Source organism: Pyrus communis, chromosome 11, assembly GCF_041283825.1.
Source record: "Pyrus communis isolate YQ-2024b chromosome 11, ASM4128382v1, whole genome shotgun sequence".
Classification (NCBI taxonomy): Eukaryota; Viridiplantae; Streptophyta; class Magnoliopsida; order Rosales; family Rosaceae; genus Pyrus; species Pyrus communis.
In genome coordinates this window covers 9,070,409-9,089,100 of record NC_142575.1, presented here as the reverse complement: position 1 = coordinate 9,089,100, position 18,692 = coordinate 9,070,409, and the positions used below count along the sequence as shown (strand labels likewise).

The 18,692-nt window shown below is 36.7% G+C and overlaps 2 protein-coding genes across 2 annotated transcripts; both read right to left on the bottom strand.

Annotated features, from left to right (window-relative positions):
* Nucleotides 1–1,925: 1,925 nt before the first annotated feature.
* On the bottom strand, nucleotides 1,926–5,908 carry LOC137742344 (uncharacterized). The gene is made up of 4 exons (XM_068482192.2): nucleotides 4,991–5,908; nucleotides 3,511–4,280; nucleotides 3,084–3,242; nucleotides 1,926–2,589 (listed from the first exon to the last, which is right to left on the bottom strand). The coding sequence occupies exons 1-4, from the start codon at nucleotides 5,717–5,719 to the stop codon at nucleotides 2,091–2,093; spliced, it is 2,157 nt and encodes a 718-aa protein (XP_068338293.2). The 5' UTR covers nucleotides 5,720–5,908; the 3' UTR covers nucleotides 1,926–2,090.
* A 4,946-nt stretch (nucleotides 5,909–10,854) lies between these two features.
* Nucleotides 10,855–18,187, bottom strand: LOC137743609 (uncharacterized). Its single transcript, XM_068483535.2, has 4 exons — nucleotides 17,484–18,187; nucleotides 16,007–16,776; nucleotides 12,202–12,360; nucleotides 10,855–11,750 (listed from the first exon to the last, which is right to left on the bottom strand). The coding sequence occupies exons 1-4, from the start codon at nucleotides 17,850–17,852 to the stop codon at nucleotides 10,955–10,957; spliced, it is 2,094 nt and encodes a 697-aa protein (XP_068339636.2). The 5' UTR covers nucleotides 17,853–18,187; the 3' UTR covers nucleotides 10,855–10,954.
* Nucleotides 18,188–18,692: the final 505 nt, after the last annotated feature.

The following is an 18,692-nucleotide window of genomic DNA, read 5'->3' as shown; positions in this document are numbered from 1 at the left end:
CTTTTTCGAGTAAAAGTTCACGTGTCAGCTTCAGAATCTTTTGAATTATTTTGGCTCCACCTGCATCATATGATTTACAAAAACATGATTTAAATAGATAATCCCTTAGCATTACCCTAAAATTACTGTTCATGATTTTGATTTTTCTAAAAGACATTATTGCCATTTTAGTTCAGACATCCCAAAATCAAAGATTTGTTGTGCAGATCTGTGAAGTTTGAATATTAAATTGTAATTCCTCGAGACAAACCAAATATTGAACCTTATATGCTTGGAAAGATATAGACGTCTAGTTTATGGAGAATTTTACAGTTCATGATTCCAATATTTCTAGAGACTTTATTGCTATTTTAGTGCAGACAACGTAGAATGATACTTTCTTGCGAATTTGTAACTACTGTTGAAGTAAAAGATGCAATTCAAAGGGACATACGAAGAGGACACAAAATATAAGAAACTCCACAATCACCAATTCTTGTTTCTAAACTCTAAAAAAAATTGAAAACAAACAAGAAAAAAACTTGCATAAATCGATTCATGGTTTAGTTAGGAGATTCAAAACTTCAAAATCATAATCCATGGATCAAAAAAAGCTTGTTTTTCTTTATGAGAGCTCTTGGTTTTAGTCAGGATGAACGTAGGATAAAGATTGCTAATGATGAGGTTTAATTATTGAGTGTGAGTTTATTGATAAATTTTAATTTTATTGTAATTTCATTTTGTACTTGATGACAATTATGCAATAGGGTAAAAAAGACAATTTAAAATTAAAATTTAATTTGGGGTGTAGAAAGAAGTTTTATAGGTTCAACTAAAATTTCTCAATGCTTATCAGAATTGGTGAAGATGGGTACTTGCCAGGCCAACCACATGTAGAGTTTGCCCTGACACGTGTCAACATCCAATTGGCCAAAGTAAATCATCCGTAAGATGGATGAGGAAAAAAATTATCCCAAAGATATTATTTAATAAATAATATCTTGAAATTATCTTGTAATATCCTTAGTCAAATATAGTTGTTCTTCAAATAGGCGAGTATTAAATATAAGATTTAGTAATTAATCACATCTTTAATATATTTGACTTTTCTCCTCGTCTTGGTCAGGTGCTCGATGAGATTGTAGTCAGCTGCTCGGGTCTTTAAGAATGTTGAACTACGCATATATTAAAATATGGGCCTCACCAATTTAATGAGGCATTCTTGTCTTCTTCGGAGAAAAGCTCATGTGTCAATTCCATAAATTTTCGCATTATTTTTAGCTTCATACACGTTATAATTTACAAGATATAATTTAAATAGATGATCTCTCCCTAGCATTACTCGGTCTACATACAAGCATGTCTCCCTAGCTTTTTCCTTACATAAAATGATATTAGTACATTTCTTTTTTTAACAAGCAATATTATCTTCATTAAGGAGAAAGGGGTTTAGCCTCACAATGGGTTAGCAATAATGTGATTCAAATTCACTTTTGGTGAGAATCGAACATAAGATCTCCCATTTACAAGTAAAGAAAAATACCACTAAACCATACAACTAAGTGACAATTCTTGTGATTGAGGGAACAACTGAACTAGAATAAAAAGATAAAATGCTAGAAACGTTAACAATGAGCTGATATGAAAGAGAGGGATCCAAGTGATGAAGAACGAGACCATAAAAAGGAGGTTTGGCTCCCATGCTGCACACATGTTTTAGCAGTTGAATTTAACTTTCACAAGAAGTAAATCTTCTATTTTCAGTTGCAGCTATTCACGTTTTCTATTGCACGTATTACTAAAGAAAACTGGCTGAAAAAGCCTTTCAAAATAAAGGATTAGGTTCTCTCTCCCTTTCTCTTCCCTTGTATTTAAACAGTTACGATTAAACTATGTTAATATTTTATTTGAATATTTTATATAGAAAAAGGACGAAAAGAAAAGAGTGAAAAAAGGAATGGAAATAGATGGTAATATAAGCGGAGAGAAACCCTCGTGGACAAGCAATTGGGAACAAAAAAATAAAACAATTTGTTGACACTTCAAACACCATTTTTTCCCCCTTTCTGCGGGTTACTTCGTACGAAGATTACCAGCCATATTTTTGTTTATCAGTAGTAATCTGAGTTAGAGTCGTAGCAGTCACAGTCGCGGTCGCAGTCAGAGTCACAGTACTCCTCTTCATCTTCCTCATATTCGTCACCAAAATCTGTATCATTTTCCGCATAGAAGTTCTCGTCTTCCTGACCTTGCTCCAACCATTCATCCTGAACGTCCTCTCGAACCTCTTTCTCATGAACCTCATCTTCATAGCATTCGCAGTCAGAGTCACAGAACTCCTCATCTTCCTCATATTCTTCATCAATATCTCTACCATCTTCAGCAGGCAAGATATGCTTCTCTTCCTGAACCTCCTGCCCGATTTCATCTTCATATCCGTCTTCGTCTAGGTCTTGATCCTTAACTTCACCTTCGTATTCATCTTTTTTCAACTCCTGAGTATCATTATCTCTGTCAAACAAGATATCATCTTCAAACAAAACCGGGCAGAAACATGCTCCTGTGTAGTCTGTAGACTGTCCACAGTCATTGCAAAACCCAGGAGCACGTCTGCAAAAGCAATAACAGCACGAACATGATTACCGAAATGCCATAAGCATAGTTACTTGCAAACTAAGTGAATACATCTTCGATAGATTTCAATTACGATAAGCATAATACCGAGAATAACGCAAATCTCAAACGATGGTACAGTCTGAAACACACACAACACACAAAACATTATAAAACATATTCACTATACTAGTGTGTCCACCGTAATCATCAACTGTACGTTCTGTCCTGTGACGTTATTTATGAGCTCAATTGTGGCAGTGCAGGCTCGTTTTCACTGTATGTTCTCCTTTCTATACAATAATTAAGAGATGGAAAAGCCTCGTGAACAAGCAGTTGAGAATCAAAATAAAGAAATTCGATTCATACTTTCCACAATATATATTGACATAAATATTATAAAATATGTTCCGAACAGAGAAAATTTGAGGTAAGGCCTCTTTAGAGGGCGATGTTATTAGAACACTATGACCGAGTCAGAATCATAATACCCATCGGAATCTGACTCTGACACATCCTCTTCATCAAAATCAAAATCTTCATCATCTTCATCATGCAAAATATTACCCTCATCCCATAGTGGGCATGAGCACGTTGGCTTTTTGTCTTTCCACTCGCCTCCACAATTATAACAAAACTCATGCCCACACCTGCAAAAGACATCAATGCATTAGGATGAGTAATAAAATGACGTAGATAGAGCCGCTTGCAAACTTGATACAACAGCTTTCAAATTTTCTATTACGATATAATACAACAGTTTTCATATAACAGCCAAAGGTATGACCTTTTAATTTTCGAGTTATGACATCGATAGTGTGTGCAACACCTCAAAGACAGAAACAGATTGTAATGCTACAATAAATCTTATTCTCTCAGGTTTTTAGTTTACTGAAAATAATATTAAATAGTAAATACCTGCAAGTCATGTGGTAGCAACCTTCAGCTAGTTCAATCATATGGTTGCACTTCACACACTGGCGCCACAGATTCGTTGAGGCAAGAGACTTTAGCTTTGTATCTTCTGAGGGATAAGGATTCAACCTTTTGTAGTCGGCGCATGTTCTGTTTCTGTGCCAAGGGACTTTACAATTGATACAAAAAAGGCACTGACATTTCAAGCATTTTCGAACTCCTAATAGTTCCACATCCCGCGATTTCACGTCTTGTAAAAGTTCACGTTTTGACATTAAAGCGGAGCACCTGGGGTACGGGCAATAAACTTTCTCTGTGGCAGGAATTGAAGCTTCCTTTATGCGTTGGCGCATAGTCTCCACATGTTTAGGTGTCAAGAATTTTGCACAATTATCAACAGTAAGATCAGACTTACAGTCTTCATGAGGGCATCTAGGAATCATCCCATGAAGCAACTTCACCTCTACATGTTGTTTCATACAAGAAAAGCAATACCGATGCAGGCAGCCATCAACCGAAAACATTTGGTTAACATCAGTAGCTTCCAAACATATCACGCAAATCTCATTCACATTCTTGGAAGTGATAGATTGTGCAGGCTGGTTAGTCTGAGACTGAGAATCTATTGCATCTCTTGCTAGTTTAAATGCAAATTTAATATCAAATCGGGGCACAAGAATTGGATTGCAAACTGTAAACTTTGCTTGAAGGCTCTTAACCTGACTAACAAGCATTGCTACCTTGCGCTGCTTCGCTGTCCATTTACCAGTTATCTACATATGTAAAATACATATTTCAAATGCCAACAAAGCTCCATTTATGGGTGTAAAGAGACTCAAGCATAGTAACTAGCAGATCCAACATTCTTGGTTTCGACATAAATAAAACAACATTGCTTATGTCATATATCATAATTCATAACATATTCCATTCTCTCTAATAAGTTCAAACCATAAAGTCCATAATCAATTATAAGACAGACGAATAACTAAGCAAATGCTGAGAACACGAAGAAAATTTCTCACAGTGAATTTGTTCAATCAAATTTCATTAAGTGCATCTGAAAAATGAAGGTTCAAACTATTGTCCAGGATGGGAGATAAAAATTCACACAACCCACATACAATTCCAAGAACATTGCAACTATAAAAAATAACAAGTTGCATCTTTTATTCGTCTTTCGCGAAAGTTTTATTAAAGGTCAGTGTCAAATTCCATAACCAAATATAGCATAGAAGCTTAATTAAGCAAATACTAACAAAACACAACTAAACTTTCTCAGAGTGAGTGCATTATCCTGTCCACCATGGATACTACACATTCCGTTATCGAATTTCGAAAGTTTATTAGTGTTCTAAACTTCTAAGATAGAACAGTACTGAAACGCAAAACCCACAATTCAATTCCTAAAATTTACCACAAAAACTACATTTCATCAAAAACCCACAACAGAGACGCAGATAAAGAGAAGAGAGCAACTCACAAACTGGAAAATGTGCCGATTCTCACAGAAGAAGGTGAGGCGCTTCAAATCCAAAGCAAGAGCAGCATTCAGCCCTTCGATCAAGGCCTTCAACTGGGCCGCACTGCTGCTCGTCCCGGTCCCAATCAGCGGCTTCCTGACCTCGAGCAACAAATTGTCCCTCGGATCGCACAGCGCCACCCCAATTCCTGCCAGTGCCGCCCTCTCCTTCCCAACCCTTTCCTCGCTCACCAAACCCTTGAAGTATAGCCTGAATACGCTCTCGCTCTCGACGCTCTTCGCCAACGCTGACGACGAGGATGATCCTTCGCCGAACGGCATGGAGAAGAATTCGCCGGACTCCTCCCACTCCTCCTCCGGAATCCTCATGATCTCCCTCGCGACCTGATCGTCGTGAATCCGACGCTCGATATCCTCTCTGGCTCTCCGCATTTCGATCTCGCTCTGCTCGCGGTCTTTCAATTCCTGCTCCAGCCTCGCGAGTTCGCCGGACTGGATGGAGACGACGGTTGGAGTGTCGGGGATGATCGGAACGGCGTCTTTTTCCAGGGATTGGGCGGAGGAGGAGGAGGGTTGGAGGGTGAGGGAGGCGGCAAAGGCCTCTTGGAGTTGGAGGTGGAAGGCGAGATCCATGTCGGACTCTAAGGCTTTGGCTTCCATAAACTCGCGGCGTTGCTCGGAGACCGAGACGAATACGTCGTCGTCTTCGGGTGAGACTCTGGTTGCCATGTAGACTGACAGAGGGATGAGTGTCGTTGCGTCGGATAATAGGTTGATGTTCGGGGGTTTTCGGGTGCAAAATTTCGGGTGCTCCGGAGTATCGATTTTAATGTTTTTTTGGGGCTTTTTGTTGGACTTGGATACTCACCTGATCTCAGGAAGAGCATCCTCTTATTTCATCTAAGGATTATAATTATTATAACTTTAAAAGGATTCTCTGTAACCGTTGAATTTTCATTCAACGGCCCCAAGTCCTGTGGTCCGGAGGATCCTCTCCTTGGGCTCAAGAGAGGATCCAAGTCCCTTTTTGTTGTAAAATTTGATCATTTGTGTTGTAAAGTTTGTTGTTGATAAAGTATGTTCTCCTTGGGTCAAAATTTCAACATACCTTATATTTCGAAATATTTAAAAAAGCTCTAATTTGCATCCAATACTCGGGAGTACTTAAAAAAGTTCTGATTTGAAATAGTAGATGTTTTATACTTTGTAACGGTTAGATATTTGTTTAAAATTATTGAAAGTATCGTATGTTTTGGTAGCACCATTCAATTTCTATTCCTTCCTCACTAGCCACAATCATGGTTGTACTTCTATTCTAGAATGGAAATGTTTCACTTTGGGAATATTTGTTGTCTTTGAATTTATGTTTTTGATGTAGAATGGTGTTAAATTCGAATCTTCTCTCTCCTTGCCATAGGCAGGGGCATGAGAGTTTGATGAGTTGTAGTTAGGTGCTCACGTCTTTAAGAATGTTGAACTGCGTGTAGATTAAATATGAGCCTCGTTAATTTAATAAGAACATTTTTGTCTTTTTCGAGTAAAAGTCCAGGTGTCATCTTCATAATTTTTCGAATTGTTTTGGCTCCACCCACATCATATAATTTACAAAACATGATTTAAATAGATGATCCCTTAGCATTGCCCTAAAATTACAGTTCGTGATTTTGATTTTTCTAAAAGACATTATTGCTATTTTAGTTCAAACATACCAAAATCAAAGATTTGTTGTGCAGATCTGTGAAGTTTGAATATTAAACTGTAATTCCTCGAGACGAACCAAATATTGAGCCTTATATGTTGGGAAAGATTTGGACATCTAGTTTATGGAGAATTTTATGGTTCGTGATTCCAATATTTCTAGGAGACATTATTGCTATTTTAGTCCAGACAACGTAGAATGATGCTTTCTTGCGAATTTGTAACTATTATTGAGAAGTAAGACCATCTCCAAAAAAGGAAATGTCAAATTTTAAACATAAAATTTGAATTTGACAGCCTATATGGCATTTTGACATTTTTTTTATTTTAATTTTACTCAAATTAAGTTATTATTTTATTACACAAATTTTTTTTTTTTCATAATTGCTATTATATATTTTATATTTTTACATATATAAATAATTTGATAATAGAAATTCATATGACAGTACTTGTCACATCCCAGCCCGGGGCGGATCACTTCCCGGGCCCGCTCCACCACCGTAGCACGATATTGTCCGCTTTGGGCTTACCATTCCCTCACGGTTTTGTTTTTGAGAACTCACGAGCAACTTCCCAATGGGTCACCCATCATGGGATTGCTTAAGCCCCCTTCTCGCTTAACTTCGGAGTTCCGATAGAACCTGAAGCCAGTGAGCTCCCAGAAGGCCTCGTGCTAGGTAGGGATGAGAATATACATTTAAGGATCACTCCCCTGTGCGATGTGAGGTGTTACAGTACTAGTCCCAGAAATTTATATGACCTCTACCTTGGAGATCATTCACTCGAACCCAGAAACTCCTCATCCCCAAATCTCTACCCTTCCCTCGACATGAAAGACCTTTACAAAAATCTATTCCTCGAAAACCTTAACCCTACGTACCAATACCACCCCTCTACTTCGCCTGCGGCATCGGCTCTAACCAAGTCGGCGACGAGATCCAGTGGCCTCTGGCTAAGGATGAAGGCGCTGTCAAGCTCGACCACTTGCATTACTTCTTCTCCCTCTACGCCCTACCAGATTATAACTTCAGGCCCGGATCGGACCTGAAAGCGAAGACGAACTATTTAGACAATTTTTTGAACTACAGATTGATGATTGCGTCGAAAGGGCAGGAAGGATTGGCGAAGGAATTGGATGGGATTTTGAAGAGTTACTGCAGTTTTTCGATTTAGAAGATTTCGGATAAGGCGAAGAAGAAGGGGGAGGCGTTGGAGATGCCCAGGTGTTGGAGACCTTGCCGGAGGAGTTGAGCTCGAAGAAGAAGGAGTTGAAGAAGAAAACAATAAAAAAATATTTAATAATTAATTAAAAAGCATTTGATGTTGTTGTCAAATTTGGCAACAAGGGGGAGATATGTCAATCCATGTCATGCCACATCAGATTTGGCTTCTCGGTTGGAAAATCATTGTTGCTGTTATTGCTGATTTGGCATCTCCAAAGGAGATGCTCTAAAAGATGCAATTCAAAGGGACATACGAAGAGGGCACAAAATATAAGAAACTCCGCAATCATTGATTCTTGTTTCTAAACTCTAAAATTTTTTGAAAACAAATGAAAAAAACTTGCATAAATCGATTCATGCTTTAGTTAGAAGATTTAAAACTTCAAAATCATTATCCATGGATCAAAAAGAGCTTGTTTTTCTTTATGAGAGCTCTTGGTTTTGGCCATGATGAACAGAAGATAAAGATTGCTAATTATTGGGTGTGAGTTTATTGATAAATTTTAATTTTATTGTAATTTCATTTTGTACTTGATGACAATTATGCAATAGGGTAAAAAAGACAATTTAAAATTAAAATTTAAGTTGGGTGTAGAAAGAAGTTTTATGGGTTCAAATAAAATTTATCAAAGCTTATTATAATTGGTGAAGATAGGTACTTGCTAGGCCGACCACATATAGAGTTTGCCCAGGCACGTATCAGCATCCAATTGGCCAAAGTAAATCATCTGTAAGATGGATGAGGAAAAATTATCCCAAAGATATTATTTAATAAATAATATCTTGGAATTATCTTATAATATCCTTAGTCGAATGTAGTTATTCTTCAATTAGGAAAGTATTAAAGATAAGATTTAGTAATTAATTATATCTTTAATATATTTAACTTTTCTCCTCGTCATGGTCAGGTGCTCGATGAGATTGTAGCCATGCTTGAGTCTTTAGGAATGTTGAACTACGCATAGATTAAAATGTGGGCCCCACCAATTTAAGGAGGCATTCTTGTCTTATTCGGGTAAAAGCTCACGTGTCAACTTCATAAATTTTCGCATTATTTTTGGCTCCACACACATCATATGATTTACAAAATGTAATTTAAATAGATGATCTCTCTCTAGCATTACTCGGTCTACATACAAGCATGTCTCCTTGGCTTTTTCCTTATGTAAAATGATATTAGTACATTTTTTTTTAACAAATGATATTATCTTCACTAAGGGAGAGGGGGGCTTAGCCTCACAATAGGTTAGCAATAATGTGGTTTAAATTCACCTTTGACGAGAATCGAAGTAAAACCTCTTACTTACAAGTAAAGAGGAATATCACTAGATCATACTAATAAGTGACAATTTTTTTATAATAACAAAACAAACACATTGTACAAGTGATTGAGGGAACAACTAAACTAAAATAAATACATAAAATGCTAAAAACGTTAATGATGACTGGAAATAGGGGTGGGCATAAAAATCGCCAAACTGGAAAATCGAATCGAACCGTGAGAAAAAAAACAATAAAAATAGCTTTGACCAAAAAAGTCAAAACTAAAACAAAAATAGAACCGAACCGTTTCAAATGGTTCCGGTTCCAGTTTGGAAATATTAAGAACCGGAGGAACCGGACCGAACTGCTTTTAATATAAATTATTGTTTTATTATTATTTCTATAAAAATAAGACATTTTTCCAAGAATACCATGTGCATAAGCACAATATTTTTCTTCACTTCTCTCCCCCTCCTTTGTTGTTTTATCACTTTTCTCCCATACATTATTTTTTTTCCATTCTTTTTTAGTATATTATGCATTATGTACATTTTAGTTTTAATTTAAGATCTACACTTTGGTCTTGATATGAGCTTTTTTATATTTTGATTTATATTTATGTGCACACTTTTTATCTTCCCGTCACAAATCTTGTAGATTTAGTCGTGGAAACTCAAATTTACTTGAATTGTGGTTGAAATATGTGTTTGATATTAGAAGTAGAAAATTAGAAAAAACATATATATAATTTTGGTTAGAACCATAAACTGGCATGAACGGAATCGGAACCGTCATGAACTGAACCGTATAATTTTAGTAATAAATTTAAGCAGAACCGCACTGAACCGAATCGTTGAAATTTTCCTGTTCCGGTTCCATTTTGATGGTGAAACCAGACCTAACCGAATCGTGTCCATCCCTAAATGGAAATGAAAGACAGAGATCAAAGTGATGAAGAACGAGACCATAAAAAGGAGGCGTGGCTCCCATGCACGACACGTGTTTTAGCAGTTGAATTTGACTTTCACAACAAGTAAATCTTCTATTCTCAATTGTAACTATTCACGTTTTCTATTACACGTATTACTAAAGAAAACTTGCTGAAAAAGCCTTTCAAAATAAAAGAGTAAGATTCTCTTTCCCCTTCACTTCTATTTAAACAGTTACGATTAAACCACGTCAATAATTTGTTTGAATTTTTTATATAAAGAAAAAGACAAAAAGAATAGTGTGAAAAGGGGAGACGGATAAGGATGGTAATATAAGGAGAGAAAATTTTACTCCCAAAATAAAAGCTTTTTTTTCCAATATAAAAGCTCTTGTATGTATTATGCTTCCTTTTATCTCCCAATTCTTTTCTATTTTTTCATCTCTGTTGAATGAGGATCCTCTCCGGATCCTCTTTGTGAGAATCGTAGGGATCCTCAAATTGTGCATGTTTATCGTACATCGTGCGGCCATAAATCATTTTAAATACTTTTATTTATAATTAAATATGAATAGTACCAAACGAAAACTGGCCACACAATGTACGATAAACGAACACGATTTGAGGATTCCTAGGATTCTCACAAAGAGGACCGGGAGAGGATCCTCATTCGACCATTTCCTCCCTCTCTTATGTACTAAAACAAATCAAACCGGACTGATCAAACAGAAACCCTCATGGACAAGCAATTGAGAACAAAAAGAAACAATTTGTTGAGACTTCAAACACCATTTTTTCCCCCTTCTGTAGGTTACTTCGTACAAAGAATACGAGCCATATTTTTGTTTATCAGTAATAATCTGAGTTAGAGTCGTAACAGTCACTGTCGCGATCGCAGCCAAAGTCAAAGTACTCTTCATCTTCCTCATATTCGTCACCAAAATCTGTATCATTTTCCGCATAAAAGTTCCCATCTTCCTGACCTTGCTCCAACCATTCATCCTGAACGTCCTCTCGAACCTCTTTCTCATGAACTTCATCTTCATAGCATTCGCAGTCAGAGTCACAGAACTCCTCATCTTCCACATATTCTTCATCAAGAACTCCACCATCTTCAGCAGGCAAGATATTATTCTCTTCCTGAACCTCCTCCTCCCCGCTTTCATTTTCAAATCCTTCCTTTTCATATTCGTTGTCAGAGTCCCAGTACTCCTCTTCATCTTCCTCATATTCATCACCAAAATCTGTATCATTTTCCGCATAGAAGTTCTCATCTTCCTGACCTTGCTCCAACCATTCATCCTGAACGTCCGCTCGAACCTCTTTCTCATGAACCTCATCTTCATAGCATTCGCAGTCAGAGTCACAGAACTCCTCATCTTCCTCATATTCTTCATCAAGATCTCTACCATCTTCAGCAGGCAAGATATGCTTCTCTTCCTGAACCTCCTGCCCACTTTCATCTTCATATCCGTCTTCTTCTAGGCTTTCATCCTCAACTTCACCTTCATATTCATCTTTTTTCAACTCCTGAGTATCACTATCTCCACCAAACAAGATATCATCTTCAAACAAAACTGGGCATAAACATGCTCCCATGTAGTCCGTAGACTGTCCACAGTCATAGCAAAACCAAGGAGCATGTCTGCAAAAGCAATAACAGCAAGAACATGATTACCGAAATGACATAAGCATAGTTACTTGCAAACCAAGTGAAAAGATCTTCGATAGATTTCAATTACGATAAGCATAATACCGAGAAAAACGCAGATCTCAAACGATGGTACAGTCTGAAACACACACAACACACAAAACATTATTAAACTTATTCGCTATCCTAGTGTGTCCACTGTAATCATCAACTGTACGTTATTTATGAGCTCAATTGTGGCAGTGCAGGCTCTTTTGCACTGTATGTTCTCCTTTCTTTACAATAATTAAGAGATGGAAAAGCCTTGTGAACAAGCAGTTGAGAATCAAAATAAAGAAATTCGATTTATACTTTCCACAATATATTCCGAACAGAGAAAATTTGGGGAAGGCCTCTTTAGAGAGGGGGATGTTAGAACATTATGACCAAGTCAGAATCATAATACCTCTCGGAATCTGACTCTAACACATCCTCTTCATCAAAATAAAAATCTTCATCATCTTCATCATACAAAATATTACCCTCATCCCATAGTGGGCATGAGCATGTTGCCTTTTTGTCTTTCCACTCGCCTCCACAATTATAACAAAACTCATGCCCACACCTGCAAAAGAGATCAGTGCATTAGGATGAGTAAAAAGATGACGTAGATAGAGTCGCTTGCAAACTTGATACAACAGCTTTCAAATTTTCTATTACGACATAATACAACTGTAAAGTTCTGTGTATGGCAATGTGTGACAATTGGTTTACTTGAGGAAGAAATCACTTGATTATTCAGTGATGTGCAATTCAAGTAAATTAAGAGTCCTAGTTAGGTAAGAATTGTGGAGTCTTAAATCATTGCAGCTAATCTAGGAGAATCATCTAGAGGTTTAAATACAAAGATATTGCATCATGATAGGACTCAATCAAGGTGATCGGGTTGACCTTCTTAGCTATTAATAGGCTGGCTAATAAGGAACCCTAATGATATATAAATACTAAGTTAAGTCCCTGCTTCCATACATTGAATTCCTCATAATTCTAAAATCTATTCATATAGTAGAGCGATATTTTGGAGTATTGGAAGGAGAAGACAACCTAGAGTTCATCAATAGCTTCATCTTCATAATCATGTCTTCCGAATTCTACATCTAAGTTCAATATAATTAGTTGATCTCTATTTCATATTGATTTGATTTATTTGTGATTCTAATATCTTGTTGTTGTGATTTCAGAATCTGTCTTACTTGTTGTATCAGAGCCACACAACAAGCTTAGGGTTCGATTCACTGGTAATTTGATTAACTGTAGATGATTGACACAAGTGAGGCATAATTTGTGTTTATCGTTTGGTTGGCTACTTTGACTATTTGATCCTGTGAGACTTCATAAAGATGCTTCCGCAATTTTGTATCACTTGAGTTTGCAATTTTGTTTAGGGATTTAGGTCCAAACAAATTGAAATTGGGCATGGAAAATAAAAGGAAAATAATTTAACTACACGGTGAATTTGGAGTTCATAATTAGTCACCGGCTAATTGTTTTTTTTCTTCTTCTTCCTTTCGGTAGATTATGGAGTTTTCTTGAGTATATAGGGTTGTCTTCTTTTTCCACAATAATTATCGTTGTGCTGCAGAGAAGGATTACAACACGGATTTATGTTTATTGTATTTATTAATTATATTGCTGTATTGATTTCATGATTAATTAAATCTGTTGGAAGGAAACTTTTATTGGGGCCTTCAACGAATTAGATTATTTTCGAACCATAAATCTTGCAATTCTGATGGACTTTGGTTATTTTGATAAATTTGAAATTCATGGACCTTATTTATATGAGTAGTTCTGGGCTATCGATTCTTAATTGAGATTTTGGGGAGTTTTTTCAATGGCATCGTAAATCTTTTGCAGACTCTTGTTTGGTATAAGTGCATATTTCGTATGGCTGATAGACATTCTAGTTTTTGATAGATTTCCCTAACTTCAAATTTTATGAAATTCGGTCATATCGTAATATTAAATGGACTTTAGATGCTAGTATTTTTTCACGTTTTTTGGACAAGAAATGGATTTATGGTAAATTTTTAAGCGAGATACCCTGTTGCTGGAATTCTGCAGACTTCTGCATTATAGTGTGTTTGTAATATTATTTTGATATATTTATGTAATTGATAAATTCATGAAATTTTGGTATGATATACAGTGAGATATTTATTTCAAATCTGGAAATTTTCATGAGCATTGGTTTGAAAATGGATTATTGGTGAATTTTTAATCTCGGGACTGTCCTGCAGAATTTATGCTGTTTTTGCAGCAAATTCCATTTCGATTTTATTTTTAGCCCACTTTTAAAATCGAAAAAAAAAAATCATGGAATTTTGGGTGACAATAGATTTACATGTCTACTTTATTTCTGGAAATTTTTATGCATATTGGAGAAGAAAATTTTGAATTTTTGGTGAATTATTTAGTCTCCGGTATGTACTGCAGAATTTTTGTCGTTTCTACAGCACATCCCATTTCATATTTTCTTTTAGTACACATGTAAAGTCTCAAAAATTATGAAATTCTGGGAATTAACAGATTTGTATGTTTACTTTATGTTTGAAAATTTTCATGCATATCGGATGAACAATGAATATTTGGTGAATTTGTAATCAGGTCTGTACTGAACATTTTCTGCAGTTTCTGCAGCACCTCTCTTTTCAAATTCATTTTTGGCTCGCTTAAAATTTTAAAAATCATTAAATTTTTTGAAATAGTAGCCTTATGTCTAGTGCATACCTAAAAATTTTCATGACAATCGAAAGAGAATTTAGTTTTTAGTGAATTTGCAAACTAAAGTAGTACTACTGAATTTTGGTACTTCAAAACTAGTTTTGATATGTGATATTGTTTCACTGATTTGTGCACGTCTATTGGTACCGATTATTATACAATTTTATGGTTCTAATATGTCCTTATTTTATGCAAATTCTCAATACTAATGAATTTTATAGACAACACCGATTAAATTTTGATTTAAAGATGTATTGGTTTGATTTGCTTAACCCAATGTCTTGTTTGGTCATCAATTATGATTATGATGATAATTGTATTTTGAGAGAATGATACACCCCGATCGAAATCAAGGCGTGCTGGCCTTCACGAACCGTGAGGGCGTGGTCAGGGCCTAAAGCGAACAATATCGTGCTACGGTGGAGTCGAGCCCGGGATGTGATGGAGGCCCGGGCCGGGATGTGACAAAGAAAATTGGAAGGTGGCATTAGTTTACTAATTGATCATTTTGGTCTCTATCGAATAACTAAATAACCATGTTTCCTCTTTCGAGAACTTTATTGTTCAATGTCAATAACGACATTCTTTTGTGTTTGATTAATCTTTTGGGAATCATTGAATATCCAACAAAACGGTTATTTAATACTGTTCTAAAGGATTATTTTGAAAAATCAGCATTCTAATTTATATGGTGAATACTTTTGTCCCAATGGGAATTTCAGGAAATCAATCACCAATTATAAATTAGTATTATAGCAAATCATAAAGTACTTCTAACATATTTTCATCTGGCCAAAGTTGTTGAAGCTATATGTATTTTGTGTATTTTACGTTTTGGCTAGCTATGCAAATATTTTCTTTGCATGATTAGTTTCTGCCCAAAGGTGTAACAATCATGCAATTTGGAGTTGGTTAGATCCTCCACAACTCGACTACTTCCATGATGAATCTTGCAGAATCGAGAATGAGTAGGTAAATTTGCCAATCTTTTGCCCTAAATTTCTGTGAGTTCTAAATTGGATTAAAATTATTGTTGAAAAATTGATGTTGTTGAGATATCTATGTGTTTACTTTAATCGACTTTGTTTTAGAATTAAAACATAAATTTTGAGTTTGGATTCTCTTATTAGGTTTCTTTTTAATTTTTGACCTAATCTTTAACACATGTGTCTTCTCTCATACACTAAAATAAATTTTGTAGCCATTGGTTTATCTAATCACTTGTCACTTTTAGATTGATTAATAATGTTGAGACATTGTTCCTTATATAAGCCTAATTGTGATACATATAGATTGGTTTATTAATCACTTGCCACTTCTCTCATACAGTTTTCATATAACAGCCAAAGGTATGACCTTTTAATTTTCGAGTTATGACATCAATAGTGTGTGTAACACCTCAAAGACAGCAGCAGATTGTAACGTTACAACAAATCTTATTCTCTCAGGTTTTTAATTTACTGAAAATAATATTAAATAGTAAATACCTGCAAGTCATGTGGTAGCAACCTTCAGCAAGTTCAATCATATGGTTGCACTTCACACACTGGCGCCACAGATTCGTTGAGGCAAGAGACTTTAGCTTTGTATCTTCTGAGGGATGAGGATTCAACCTTTTGTAGTCGGCGCATGTTCTGTTTCTGTGCCAAGGGACTTTACAATTGAGACAAAAAAGGCACTGACATTTCAAGCATTTTCGAACTCCTGATAGTTCCACATCCCGCGATTTCACGTCTTGTAAAAGTTCACGTTTTGACATTAAAGCGGAGCACCTCGGGTACGGGCAATAAACTTTCTCTGTGGCAGGAATTGAAGCTTCCTTTATGCGTTGGCGCATAGTCTCCACATGTTTAGGTGTCAAGAATTTTGCACAACTATCAACAGTAAGATCAGACTTACAGTCTTCATGAGGGCATCTAGGAATCATCCCATGAAGCAACTTCACCTCTACATGTTGTTTCATACAAGAAAAGCAATACCGATGCAGGCAGCCATCAACCGAAAACATTTGGTTAACATCAGTAGCTTCCAAACATATCACGCAAGTCTCATTCACATTCTTGGAAGTGATAGATTGTGCAGGCTGGTTAGTCTGAGACTGAGAATCTATTGCATCTCTTGCTAGTTTAAATGCAAATTTAATATCAAATCGGGGCACGAGAATTGGATTGCAAACTGTAAACTTTGCTTGAAGGCTCTTAACCTGACTGACAAGCATTGCTACCTTGCGCTGCTTTGCTGTCCATTTACCAGTTATCTACATATGTAAAATACATACTTAAAATGCCAACAAAGCTCCATTTATGGGTGTTAAGAGACTCAAGCATAGTAACTAGCTGATCCAACATTCTTGGTTTCGACATAAATAAAACAACATTGCTTATGTCATATCATAATTCACAACATATTCCATTCTCTCTAATAAGTTCAAATCATAAAGTTCATAATCAATTATAAGACAGACGACGAATTAAGCAAATGCTGAGAACACGAAGAAAATTTCTCACAGTGAATTTGTTCAGTCAAATTTCATTGAGTGCATCTGAAAAATGAAAGTTCAAACTATTGTCCAAGATGGGAAATAGAAATTCACACAACCCACATACAATTCCGAGAACATTGCAACTAAGAAAAATAACAAGTTGCATTCTTTTATTCGTCTTTCGCGAATGTTTTATTAAAGGTCAGTGTCAAATTCCTTAACCAAATATAGCATAGAAGCTTAATTAAGCAAATACTGACAAAACACAACTAAATTTTCTCAGAGTGAGTGCATTATCCTGTCCACCATGGATACTACACATTCCGCTATCGAATTTCGAAAGTTTATTAGTGTTCTAAACTTCTAAGATAGAACAGTACTGAAACGCAACCCACAATTCAATTCCTAAAATATACCACAAAAACTACATATCATCAAAAACCCACAACAGAGACGCAGATAAAGAGAAGAGAGCAACTCACAAACTGGAAAATGTGCCGATTCTCACAGAAGAAGATGAGGCGCTTCAAATCCAAAGCAAGAGCAGCATTCAACCCTTCGATCAAGGCCTTCAACTGGGCCCCACTGCTGCTCGTCCCGGTCCCAATCAGCGGCTTCCTGACCTCGAACAACAAATTGTCCCTCGGATCGCACAGCGCCACCCCAATTCCTGCCATTGCCGCCCTCTCCTTCCCAACCCTTTCCTCGCTCACCAAACCCTTGAAGTATAGCCTGAATACGCTCTCGCCCTCGACGCTCTTGGCCGACGCTGACGACGAGGATGATCCTTCGCCGAACGGCCTGGAGAAGAATTCGCCGGACTCCTCCCACTCCTCTTCCGGAATCCTCATGATCTCCCTGGCGACCTGATCGTGGTGAATCCGACGCTCGAGATCCTCTCAGGCTTTGCTTGCGGTCTTTCAATTCCTGCTCCTGTTAGGGTCTTGGAATTCGTAAATGCTTAATCACTCAGTGCCTCATGCAGTATTGGCCGGAAGGATCTATAAGCAGCTGGGGTCCAAATGCTGATACACCGGTTGGATGATGTTGCTGAGAACGCCACTTGGGAAGACTAATTTGAGTTGAAGATTAAGTTTCCAGATTTCAAGCTCGAACCTTGAGTACAAGGTTGTCATAAGGGGTGAGTGATGTTAGGGTCTTCGAATTAGCGAATGCTTGATCACTAAGTAATTTGGTTGTTAGCCTTTATTTGCTTGTTTTGTCATTGGTTGTTAAAGTTGTCAGTGGAATGTTGAGCTGGCACTTTGTGGCCCAGACGCTTTAAATGGAGCAATGGCTTCTTTGCTTTTGTAACGGTTATTTGAAAAGGAAAATTATTAAAAAAATATCAAGCACATTTTCTGTGCTCTTTCATTTCGCTTATCCTCCATTACTGCAACTTGTTGAGGTTGAGCTACCGGATTTAGGTATACTCCAGGACTGTTTGCAATCTACACCTCGCCGAGAGGACTTCACTTGCGCCTTTTGCCACGAATTTGGCCCTAGTGACTTCGAAGATAGTGCTGAGGCTCACTTCGACAGTCAGGTACACTGCAGGAGTATATACTCGAATTTCACCAATTGGCAAATCGCACCTTTGATCTTGGTCCAGTTCTGCTTAAGAGTTGTTTTATTGGTGGCCTTAAGCATGAACTTAAGTATGATGTCAAGTTATTGCGCCGTAACATTGT